The sequence below is a fragment of the Macrosteles quadrilineatus genome, unplaced genomic scaffold (genome assembly GCF_028750875.1).
Source record: "Macrosteles quadrilineatus isolate MER2022 unplaced genomic scaffold, UCM_ALF_1.0 Scaffold_1__1_contigs__length_201487025, whole genome shotgun sequence".
Taxonomy (NCBI): domain Eukaryota; kingdom Metazoa; phylum Arthropoda; class Insecta; order Hemiptera; family Cicadellidae; genus Macrosteles; species Macrosteles quadrilineatus.
Window position 1 is genome coordinate 56,350,804 of NW_026542594.1, and position 13,586 is coordinate 56,364,389.

General features: G+C 38.5%; 1 protein-coding gene across 2 annotated transcripts in view; it reads left to right on the forward strand.

Annotated features, from left to right (window-relative positions):
* Positions 1 to 13,586, forward strand: part of LOC128983157 (cell growth regulator with RING finger domain protein 1-like) — a 138,030-nt gene that overhangs the window by 114,786 nt on the left and 9,658 nt on the right. The window contains exon 4 of one of the 2 annotated variants that reach the window (XM_054402333.1): positions 2,813 to 2,996. In XM_054402333.1, the coding sequence (XP_054258308.1) occupies positions 2,813 to 2,996 (184 nt within the window). The remainder of the gene's footprint in view (positions 1 to 2,812; positions 2,997 to 13,586) is intronic. The other variant, XM_054402334.1, reaches the window with a different exon arrangement.

A 13,586-nucleotide genomic window follows, 5' to 3' on the forward strand; every position in this document is an offset into this window, starting at 1 on the left:
GGGAAATGATTCTCCCTCCATCTCTCTTCTAGACGGTGTCCATAACAAGCCCGCGTTGTCTTTTACATACATAACCCATAACCCTATGCTGTGGATTTCAATAAGGACAAAATGAGGGTAAGAAAATAAAAAAATATAAAAATGAAATGTTAATTATGTGTTGTTGTGATGCAGGGATGGAGCCCATGGAGAGAGACTGCAGACAATGACTCTCCCACACCTCCTCTAGAGCTAGGCACTCCTCCCAGGCTCTACTACTCTCCTGGTCTCAAATTAAATGTTAATGATGTGTTGTTGTGATGCAGGGATGGAGCCCATGGAGAGAGACTGCAGACAATGACTCTCCCCACACCTCCTCTAGAGCTAGCACTCCTCCCAGGCTCTAATACTCTCCTGGTCTCAAATAAAATGTTAATGATGTGTTGTTGTGATGCAGGGACGGAGCCCATGGAGAGAGACAGCAGACAATGACTCTCCCCACACCTCCTCTAGAGCTAGGCACTCCTCCCAGGCTCTACTACTCTCCTGGTCTCAAATGAAATGTTAATGATGTGTTGTTGTGATGCAGGGACGGAGCCCATGGAGAGAGACAGCAGACAATGACTCTCCCCACACCTTCTCTAGAGCTAGGCACTCCTCCCAGGCTCTAATACTCTCCTGGTCTCAAATTAAATGTTAATGATGTGTTGTTGTGATGCAGGGATTGAGCCCATGGAGAGAGACTGCAGACAATGACTCTCTCCACACCTCCTCTAGAGCTAGGCACTCCTCCAAGGCTCTACTACTCTCCTGGTCTCAAATTAAATGTTAATGATGTGTTGTTGTGATGCAGGGATGGAGCCCATGGAGAGAGACAGCAGACAATGACTCTCCCCACACCTCCTCTAGAGCTAGGCACTCCTCCCAGGCTCTACTACTCTCCTGGTCTCAAATGAAATGTTAATGATGTGTTGTTGCGATGCAGGGACGGAGCCCATGGAGAGAGACAGCAGACAATGACTCTCCCCACACCTCCTCTAGAGCTAGGCACTCCTCCCAGGCTCTACTACTCTCCTGGTCTCAAATGAAATGTTAATGATGTGTTGTTGTGATGCAGGGATGGAGCCCATGGAGAGAGACAGCAGGCAATGACTCTCCCCACACCTTCTCTAGAGCTAGGCACTCCTCCCAGGCTCTAATACTCTCCTGGTCTCAAATTAAATGTTAATGATGTGTTGTTGTGATGCAGGGATTGAGCCCATGGAGAGAGACAGCAGACAATGACTCTCCCCACACCTCCTCTAGAGCTAGGCACTCCTCCCAGGCTCTACTACTCTCCTGGTCTCAAATGAAATGTTAATGATGTGTTGTTGTGATGCAGGGATGGAGCCCATGGAGAGAGACAGCAGACAATGACTCTCCCCACACCTCCTCTAGAGCTAGGCACTCCTCCCAGGCTCTACTACTCTCCTGGTCTCAAATGAAATGTTAATGATGTGTTGTTGTGATGCAGGGATGGAGCTTATGGAGAGAGACAGCAGACAATGACTCTCCCCACACCTCCTCTAGAGCTAGGCACTCCTCCCAGGCTCTACTACTCTCCTGGTCTCAAATGAAATGTTAATGATGTGTTGTTGTGATGCAGGGACGGAGCCCATGGAGAGAGACAGTAGACAATGACTCTCCCCACACCTTCTCTAGAGCTAGGCACTCCTCCCAGGCTCTAATACTCTCCTGGTCTCAAATTAAATGTTAATGATGTGTTGTTGTAATGCAGGGATTGAGCCCATGGAGAGAGACAGCAGACAATGACTCTCCCCACACCTCCTCTAGAGCTAGGCACTCCTTCCAGGCTCTAATACTCTCCTGGTCTCAAATTAAATGTTAATGATGTGTTGTTGTAATGCAGGGATTGAGCCCATGGAGAGAGACAGCAGACAATGACTCTCCCCACACCTCCTCTAGAGCTAGGCACTCCTCCCAGGCTCTACTACTCTCCTGGTCTCAAATGAAATGTTAATGATGTGTTGTTGTGATGCAGGGATGGAGCCCATGGAGAGAGACTGCAGACAATGACTCTCCCCACACCTCCTCTAGAGCTAGGCACTCCTCCCAGGCTCTACTACTCTCCTGGTCTCAAATGAAATGTTAATGATGTGTTGTTGTGATGCAGGGATGGAGCCCATGGAGAGAGACTGCAGACAATGACTCTCCCCACACCTTCTCTAGAGCTAGGCACTCCTCCCAGGCTCTAATACTCTCCTGGTCTCAAATGAAATGTTAATGATGTGTTGTTGTGATGCAGGGACGGAGCCCATGGAGAGAGACTGCAGACAATGACTCTCCCCACACCTCCTCTAGAGCTAGGCACTCCTCCCAGGCTCTACTACTCTCCTGGTCTCAAATGAAATGTTAATGATGTGTTATTGTGATGCAGGGATGGAGCCAATGGAGAGAGACAGCAGGCAATGACTCTCCCCACACCTCCTCTAGAGCTAGGCACTCCTCCCAGGCTCTACTACTCTCCTGGTCTCAAATGAAATGTTAATGACGTGTTGTTGTGATGCAGGGATGGAGCCCATGGAGAGAGACAGCAGACAATGACTCTCCCCACACCTCCTCTAGAGCTAGGCACTCCTCCCAGGCTCTACTACTCTCCTGGTCTCAAATGAAATGTTAATGACGTGTTGTTGTGATGCAGGGATGGAGCCCATGGAGAGAGACAGCAGACAATGACTCTCCCCACACCTCCTCTAGAGCTAGGCACTCCTCCCAGGCTCTACTACTCTCCTGGTCTCAAATGAAATGTTAATGATATGTTGTTGTGATGCAGGGATGGAGCCCATGGAGAGAGACAGCAGACAATGACTCTCCCCACACCTCCCCTGGAGCTAGGCACTCCTCCCAGACTCTGCTACCCATTGGTCATCTTCCTCATTCGCAACAACCCAGGCACACTCCACCCTGATGAAACCGTCAGTATCAACAACTATAATAGCCATTTGGATGAATCAAGGGTTTGAGAAATTAAAATTTTCAAAATTTAAAATTTATTGATCCGGTGGATTTTTAACTTTAAAGTGCAGCTACCTTTAATCAATATCAATATCGAATTAAGATTGAGGAAATAAAATATTGTGAGTTTTGACAACACTGATGCCGTTTCCTTGTACATTCAATAGAGGTCCGCTATTCCGAACTACAGTAGACTCCCTCTTATCCAGACTCTTCGGGACCGAGGCCAGTCCGAATAACGGGTATTCCGATTAAACGGATGACCCCAAAAACTTGTTAAAACGGACCATTTAATGCATGCAACCCAAATATTTGACTAAAATTTAGGAGAGCATTGTGTTTACGTGATCGCTGGTCTCAAATCTTTCTTTAAGAACAGTTGTTTCAGTACCGCCCACTTCCTGCTGATCAAGTCCGGTAACATTTAATATAATAACGTATCAATTGTTTTGACGGGATTGACATTTTGTTGACCAGCAAAATATGTTGGTGTTTAAGCTGCAATGACGAGAGGTGATGACGATTTTGCAGCGTATTTGGAGTATTATAACAAAGGCGCTGCAATCACAGGAAACGATGGCAATGTTGCTGCTATATGTGTTTGATTGAAGCGTGTCTATTGGTCGTGGATACATAAATAACTTCGCAAAAATTTGTGTTTATATTACTTATACTACCTACCAGGCGTTTGTTATACATTGTCAGATTCTTCCCCATCCACATAAGCATTGCCAACTTCATTGTCATTTATGGTAATTCGTCACCATTCATGGAAATACCGCCACCTTTATCGACGTTTGCCACATCACAACTTGATTCTAGGAAATTTTTATAGCCTTACTGATCTTTCATGAAATAATAGCTATTATCATTTACGGTCTCGGCGTTGTAACTATCATCGTCAATAGCACTTAGATTTGGGTATGTTGCCAGCTTTGGTAAGGTTTGTGGTGATCTTGCTAGCTCCTTTGGCGATTCCAGTGACCTTGCAAGGTTTCCCAATATTTTTTGTGACATTGCAAGCTTTTGTGTCATTTGCTACGACATCGCTAGCTTCGACGACATTCCTGGAGTCATTGATAAGGTTTTTAACAAATTTAACATTTCAAACTTAAGTTTGAAATAGTCAAATTTTTGAAATATGTACACTGTACAGTACTCTCTCGGTTATCCGAGCCCCAATTATCAGAGCCCTCGGATTTTTGAAAATTGTTTTAGGCCTAAATATATATATATAAAATTATTTCATAAAATAATAATCATGTTATGACGAATGTTTCTGTTGAAAACAAAATAAAAATAGCAAAGAAAATAGAAAAAAGAAAGTGAAAGAAAATAGAAAGGTTATTCGAGATTTGTTTTAAAATGAATTCTTTAAATAAACAAGTAAGTATTAGTTTTAAAATAATACTGTACTTAACATTTTCAAAATCAAATTAAAAATGATTTTTTTGATAGGCAACATTTTTTTATTGTAATGAAAATTTCATTTTGTATTATTTTAACCTTTGAATGTTCCGCAATAACCTAGAAAATAAAAATCACACAGTACTAGGTTAGCGGCTAACATTGGCAATCTGGACAAGTCGACTGCAGAACTTAAACAATAGTAGTGGCGTTTCTGCTCCCTGGCATTCCGGTCGCATAGGTATTTGTCAGTCTTTGCCATTACAATGTTTTGAAAATTGACATTATTGTGTCAAGTATATAGCTAGAGTCAAACTCATACCAAAAGTAATGTTGTACTTTTAAAACAGGAAAGATCCACCTTATTGTGTTTTTATTTGATACTGTAGTGTGGTGCTAGCCTGACCATACTACTGGACCAAATTACACGCGGGTCCAAAAGAAAGGTTATCGGTCATATATGAGCAGGCTTTATATATATTTTGAAAAAATTTATGTTAATTGGGTCAAAAATTGAAATTAAACATTTCTTATGGAGATTTAACATGGAGCCAAATTTTTAAGCTTTCAACAGCCACCCTGACCATACTACTGGACCGATTTACACGCAGGTTGTACCAACAGAAAGGTCACGGGTATCGGTCCTATATGTGCAGGTTTTATTTGTATTTTGAGAATATTTATGTTAATTGGGTCAAAAATGGAAATTAATCTTTTCTTATGGTGATTTAACATGGGGCTAATTCTATATAGACAATTATGTTTATTGAAAACCTTTTTTCTCAGCTACTGTGCATCGCAGGGCATCTACCCATACTGTAAAAAAAGGCTAAAAATAAGCACAAAAAATTAATTTAAATTAAAAAAAAAATTAACATGGGTTGCCTTGTTAGTGACGAAATAACAACAAAATATAAACATAAATTCAAAACAAATGGAAGAAATTCCAATCACATGTTTTATTTACAGCATGGAGTGAAAATAGAGAAGTTTGCACAATACCCCAAGTTTGGTCGAGTTTTCGAACACGGGGCAAGCTCTAGTGTATCATTATAAAAATAATAATGTTACAAAAAGTTACATTTGCGAATACTTACCACGTAATTGGGAAAAGGACGCACATGGTTTAAAAAAGTACACAAGACATACTGAAATAGATTTTATTAGTACAAACACTCATTCACTTAAATGTTACAAAACAACTTAAGTTTAGCACATTCTTAGTGAAAATTAGTTCATTTTAGCAGTAATAGCAAGTGAATTTGATCCCATCCTCATAATTTTAACAAGCGTCATCCCAGCGTCATGAACTTGCATTAAGAGCATTGAACCCAGTCCTCCTCTGGCGGTTCAGTAAAATCCTTTTCACACCCTGGTCAGATAATTTTGGTACTTTATGTCCTTGGTTGTCAATAAATTCAATTGTGTTTTTTTTACCTTTAGATTGATTCAACGAGGTAAATTTAACTTTTTTTTTGCCTCCAGCTTTTTTTTTAAATTTGTTATTTTAATTCGTGTAGCTGTTTGGCAGTATGAATGAATGAATGAATGAAACTCTCTTTATTTCATGATGGGTTAGCCTCTGGATCGAAAACTGCAATATAAAATGGTTTAGGTTACCTTTTGCGTCGAACGATCCTTGATGTAGTAAGTGATAACTACAGCTGTTTCATGCCGCTGGGGCACATCTTTAGGTTGTAGAGCGTCAAGATAAAATAGCTGTCATCTGGGGATGATTTTGTCAAAGTAAATATTACACAAAAAACACGAATAAGAAAACATTTAAAATACACAAATTTTACAAACTTGGCCAAGTGACAAACTGACAAACACGCGAGACAGGCGCCGGTGAATGTTGCGTCATGACTGCGGGCGTGTGTCCAAGCATCAGCTGTTACCCCCTCCCCCCTACCCCTTTATCAGGACCTGTTTTGTTTTGGTCTAGTTGAATGGCAGTATTGTAAATAATGTTTGATCTGAACATGTATTAAACAAACAAACTTCATTCAGATCAAACATTATTTACAATACTGCCATTCAACTAGACCAAAACAAAACAGGTCCTGATAAAGGAGTAGGGGGGAGGGGGTAACAGCTGATGCTTGGACACACGCCCGCAGTCATGACGCAACATTCACCGGCGCCTGTCTCGCGTGTTTGTCAGTTTGTCACTTGGCCAAGTTTGTAAAATTCGTGTATTTTAAATGTTTTCTTATTAGTGTTTTTTGCGTAATATTTACTTTGACTAAATCATCCACGGATGACAGCTATTTTATCTTGACGCTCTACAACCTGAAGATGTGCCCCAGCGGCATGAAACAGCTGTAGTTATCACTTACTACATCAAGGATCGTTCGATGCAAAAGGTAACCTAAACCATTTTATATCCCCTATATTGTTCTCTTTACATAATATTACAGAATATTCACGCTATACTAACTAAATTACATGTTTCAAATTAAATTGTTAATTCTGCTTGTTAATTTATAAAAAACACACTTTCACACTTTGGAACAATAAAGTCTGCATCCCGAGGTCAATACCTGTGTGGGATGATTACCACTGAATTGCACAAAATACACTCAAGCTAGAAGGACTGTGACCAACACACTGGTATACAATATTCGTTTGTACAGTAAGTTACTTGATAATAAAGATACAACATATGGCTTCTCTACAAATAGTTAATGTAAGTGCTTAATTACAATTATCTTAGTAGGCTAGGATATATTTCTAAAACAAAATTAATTAAATTGAGCTATATAAAAGGAAATACTCTCAACAAATTTTCTCAGTTATAAGGTATGAAAAATCTTATGTTACTGTGGAAATTTAATATGAGTATTATTGCAGTACAAGAAAAAAGGAATCTACATTGTCAATTTCAAATAATAAAGATTTAATCAGTTTGTTATACTTACTACAATTTTTGGCTAATCTAATCTCTTCAGGTAGCATATACAAAAATTTTGGAGCTAAAAATGTATAAAATTTCTTAAAATGAGTTAAATTTGGCTTGGGTACGCTGACTTCAAATTTACGTCTTAAAATTAGTTTCTTTAAATTTATGTTTTGATTTCTGTCACCACTCATGTCAAAAAATGTCCTAAGAACTTTAAACACATATAAACTCCTTAAAGGCAAAATCGCTAACTTTTTGAATAGTGGGGCTGTATGCTCTGACCTTTTTTTCCTGGTCAGAATACGTAAGAACGACTTCTGTAATAATATAATTGATTTTATTGTAGTTTTATAGGTACCTCCCCAAATGGCCAGGCCATACTCAAGTTTTGAACTGATTAGAGCAAAATGCACCGATTTTAATAACTTAATGTCACAAACAGTCCTTAATAGGTAGAAAATTCTTACATATTTTATTAATTTCCTCTTTAAATAATCTACATGATTTTTCCAAGTTACTCTTGAGTCCAATACTAACCCTAGATATTTAATTTCTAGCACCTGTTCTATAATAGGACAAATACAGTTTCTTACCTCTAAACATGACAAATTATGAAATTTTAAACTATTAGCGAAATATGCATTTCTCAAAATATTGAAAATCAGATATTTGGTCTTTGGACTCATCACCATATAATTTTTTGTAAACCACCATCTTAAACCATCTAAATCCTTTTGCATGTCTGTATTCATCTGGTTTAAGGAATTGGCTTTATAAAATAAGGCTGTATCGTCGGCGAAGGCAATGAGACTTCCCCTGGACGTGCCATTGCAGAGATCATTAACATAAATAAGAAAAAGTGGGCCAGACAATACTGATCTTTGAGGTATGCCATGTCTTATACAGGGTGTCCCGGAACTCTCTACCAATATTTTAGGGCATTGCTCCTGGGTAAGAAACATACCTAAATATCATATTGAAATTGTCCGGAAGTCCTTAGTTACTCACACAGCCGCCATTTTGTTTTTTTAGTTATTAATTTTTTTCTAAAGAATGATTAAACATACGAAATGGAAACTTTGCATGAACATTTATGACAACTAGACAAAGCCACAAAAAAATTATGACGATTGTTCATATTCATAAAACAAAATGGTGGCCATTTAAAATTTTGTTTCTTAAATAACTCAAAAACCGTTGATTTTATAAAAATTTTAAATGGCCACCATTTTGTTTTATGAATTTGAAAAATCGTCATAATTTTTTTGTAGCTTAGTCTAGTTGTCATAAATGTTCATGCAAAGTTTCCATTTCGTATGTTTAACCATTCTTTAGAAAAAAAATAATAACTAAAAAAAAACAAAATGGTGGCTGTGTGAGTAACTAAGGACTTCCGGACAATTTAAATATGATATTAAGGTATGTTTCTTACCCAGGAGCAATACCCTAAAATATTGGTAGGGAGTTCCGGGACACCCTGTATAATCAGATTCACTAAGAGTATCGTTTACTCTAGTCTGCTGGGTTCTGTTAGATAAGTATGACCTAAACCAATTTAAAGTAATACCTCTTACTCCAGCATTATTCATTTTAGATAGCAACAATGAATGATCGACTGTGTCGAAGGCCTTCATGACATCGATGAACAATCCTGCACATTCCATACCTTCATTAATCCCATCATGTACTTTAATCATGAAGTTCATCAATGCACGATCAGTGTTCAGGCCTTTTCTGAAACCAAACTGGTTCGTGCTGAAATAATTGTGTTTGGTTAAAATGGATAAGAGACGTGCTTTGACAACTTTCTCTAGCACCTTAGAGAACAGGGATAAGAGTGCTATTGGGCGATAGTTGGACGGATTGCTCTTGTCAGATTTTTTATACAAAGGTTTTACTATAGTTTTTTTTTCAATATATCAGGAAATACGCCAGAGCTTAAACTTAAATTGATTAAATAAACAAACACGTCAACAATATCATTTATGATATATTTCAACACTGTAGGTGTAATATTGTCAAAACCAGGAGCTTTACGGTTACTGAGGGATTTCACAATAGTTCTTATTTCCCTATCATCTGTGGGGAATAAAAACAAAGACTCAAGACATGTACTACTCCTAAAGATACCCTCATGGGTGTTATTTCTATATTGTGCTAGTAAGGGAATCTCTAATTCAATTGTTTTCCTGAGCTCTCCTGCTACCGAGCAAAAGAAATTGTTAAAAATATTAGCAACCTGTTGTGGGTCGCTAGTAGTCAAACCATTGTCGTCTTTTAATGAAATGCAATTATTGAGATTTTTTTCGTTACCTATCAAAGGGTAATTACTTGCCATTGTTTACCAACATTTTGATTATTAACATCTAATAAAGTTTGATAGTACGAGTTTTTAGTATTCCTTAGATCATTAATTAATTGGTTTTTTACTCTGTTATAAGCTTCTCTCATTTGTGTATTACCAGGATTTTTTTGACAGGTTTTATAGAAAACGTTTTTTCTACTAACTAACTTTAAAAGCCTATCATTCATCCACGGTCTTAATTTAGTTTTTGATTTTGATTTAGGTTTAATATGTCTGTATGAATTAATCAAACAGAAATTCAATTTACCCAAAAACAATTCAAAAGCCAGAGAAATTTCCTTACATTCGTAAATGGCATTCCAATTCACGTTTTGTACTTTCCTAATCAGGGAGTTAAAATCTAACGGTTGGGTTACTTGTGATTGAGGTAAACTTGGTTTGTCCAAACAACATTTGATACTAGCTGTGGTCATTCTATGGTCCGAGATGCCGGCGTCAACAACAGAGCATTTCAAAACAATGTTTTTATTAACTTTATGTTTAAAGAAAACATGGTCAATACACGTACTTGAGTGTGCTGTTACTCGGGTGGGAGAATGTATGTAAGATAATAAACCGTGACTTGCCATGATTATTTTATACTGAAGAAGCTTTTAATAGATCTATGTTTATATCTCCAGAAATTAGCAAATTATGAGACTTTGTTTTTGACAAAAGAGAATCAAACTCTTCAATAAAATTATCTATGGAATGTTCCTGTAGCCTGTACACAGCAATAATTTCAATAATAATGTCTTGATTGCATTTGACTTTTATCGGAAGGATATCAGCAGTTATTAGATTATCGTTATCTGTACAATCACAAGATAGATAGTCAGCTGAGTAGACCATGACCCCGCCTGCCCTTATTTCAGAATTACATTTAAAAAACATAGAATAACCAGGAATACGATACTGATCAATTTCGGAAGCTTCTATCCATATCTCACTTAATATTATTATATCTGGGATTCTGTTTATATTTTGTAAAACTAATAAAAAATTATCAAAATTCTTCCTGACACTTCTTATATTTTGATGTATGATTACGATATCGTTAATATGACAATCAAATATAGAGCTGTTTAAAACATTACTCATTTAAAATTTAACAAACAAAACAGAATTGTGACAATGCCAGGCATACAGATTACATAAGCCGCGGTCACACTAGGCTGTTTAGTAGCCGCTTCTAACCAACCGCTGGTAATATTGCTGAATATTGCCAGCAAGCAGCCTAGTCTGACCCAGAACCAGCGGCCGGTGAATGCCAGCGCGCTAGTGTTCACTAGCCACAATCAGAAGTTGAACATGTTTAACTTTTGAGCGCTGCCTACCCTCAAGTCGAGCAGTCCGGAGTGTGGGAACCCTTTTTGGCAGTTAGATTAATGTATCTGCCATAATAAAATGCTATAGGAAGGGAGGGAAACAGGTCCACGACGTAGGAAGCGGTGATGGAAGTAGTCAAGGCGAGCAGTCCGGAGTGTAGAAACTCTTTGTGACAGTTAGATTAATATACCTGCAATACTAAAATGCTATAGGAAGGGAGGGAAACAGGTCCACGACGTAGGAAGTTTTAATGGAAGTAGTCGAGGTGAGCAGTCCGGAGTGTAGAAACCCTTTGTGACAGTTAGATTAATATACCTGCAATACCAAAATGCTATAGGAAGGGAGGGAAACAGGTCCACGACGTAGGAAGTGGTACGGTAATGGAAGTAGTCGAGGCGAGCATTCTGGAGTGTAAAAACCCTTTGTGACAGTTAGATTAATGTAACTGCAATTCTAAAATGCTATGGGAAGGGAGGGAAACAGGTCCACGACGTAGGAAGCGGTGAAGGATGTAGTCAAGGTGAGCAGTCTGGAGTGTGGGAATCCTTTGTGAAAGTTAAATTAATCTATTTGAACTTCTAAAATGGTATAGGATGCTATAGGTATAGGGAAACAGGTCCACGACGTAGGAAGCGGTGAAGGATGTAGTCAAGGTGAACAGTCCGGTGTGTGGGAACCCTTTGTGAAAGTTAAATTAATCTATTTGAAATTCTAAAATGATATAGGAAGGGAGGGAAACAGGTCTACGACGTAGGAAGTGGTGAAGGAAGTAGTCGAGGTGAGCAGTCCGGAGTGTAGAAACCCTTTGTGATAATTAGAATAATGTAAAGTATCTGCAATTCTAAAAATGCTATGGAAAGGGAGGGAAACAGGTCCACGACGTAGGAAGTGGTGAATGGAGTAGTCGAGGCGAGGAGTCCGAAGTGTGAGAACCCTTTGTGACAGTTAGATTAATGTATCTGCAATAATAAAATGCTATGAGAAGAGAGGGAAACAGGTCCACGACGTAGGAAGTGGTGAAGGATGTAGTCAAGGTGAACAGTCCGGAGTGTGGGAACTCTTTGTGAAAGTTAAATTAATCTATTTGAAATTCTAAAATGCTATAGGAAGGGAGGGAAACAGGTCTACGACGTAGGAAGTGGTGAAGGGAGTAGTCGAGGCGAGGAGTCCGGAGTGTGGGAACCCTTTGTGACAGTTAGATTAATGTATCTGCAATAATAAAATGCTATGAGAAGAGAGGGAAACAGGAAATACATTATGTATATTACCAATTACTTTTGTTAATTAATGGACGAGAAGTTAGGATTGTTGTTGACTGGTTTGATTTGGTTTTTTTTAAGAGGTTGGCAGCCTCTTTTAACCTTGCATTTGCCCGTCCTCATAGACTAAGCGCCCGTGAGTGGATCGTTTACAGCAAAGCAAGGGGTGAGCCGGTACAGGACAAAGGTGAACTGTACTGATAAAATTTAGTGGCAGTGACCAGGATCCGAACCCACGACATCGCTGCCTTGGGCCCGAAGTCCGCGTGACGCTACCGACTGAGCCACCGACTCACCATTATTTGCCCCGACTCATGGGTTGATTTGCCCACACAAATAACATTATTGTGTTCACCAGTGACACCGGTAAGTATGCTAGGTGTGGGTGGACTCTTTCATTATTTCGCTCATGTTCACTCATCCCGTTACGCGCAGAATAAGCGTACTACTAGTCTAGTTGAGATTCAACTTGCATACTTTTCCTTCTTAACTTCTTGCAAGGTTCACAACGCCGTATCTCATTATTAACTAATAAATAATCTATATCTTCTTTGGACATTTGAACACACCCTCCATGGAAAATGCCGTTGCAATCACTACACTGAATTTTGGTTTGACGGTTACCAACATTTTTAGAACATATTCTACACTTGTCATTAATTGTAGGTTCAATTTTAGAAATATATTTACAAAAAAGTTATAATTAAAAAAAATTTACTATAAATTTGAAGCCACGACACTATGATAAAAACATGTACTTATCGCATAAAGATAAGAGTGGTCGGCCAAAACACAACCGTCCACTTCGATGAACGTATGAAGCATCTCTGTACATATCTTCCGATCAGTGTTTTTTTTTTTATGTCTCCTGAAAGTGAAAGTAGACTATAAATTAGTACAAAATAGCATGGTAGTATACTGCTTAAAGAACATGTCTTTAAGACTTTAGTCATCATCAACTTAACACGTAAAATACACGACATTGGAGTAAAAATTACCTTGCGTGAATACAATTCATACAAATTTTGTGAACACTGAAACAACATGTTTGGGGCAAGAGTATGCATGCAAACTTTTGCCCCAACGGCAATGAGAACTCTTGCCCCACATCCAAAGTTTTTACATGTAAGGAGCTGCTGCTCGCTGTGGCCATTAAAGGAACTAATTTAACATGGCTATAAGTAGAGCATTGAATGACCTTTTAAACCATATAGGATTGAAACAGTTGAATATTTGGAATAACATATACTAACTCCTAAATACTTAAATATTAGATCAAACTAGCGGTAAAAAGGTTAACCCCATTGTGAGATTAATAAACAGAGAGGAACCATCAAACTAAAGAGGAATG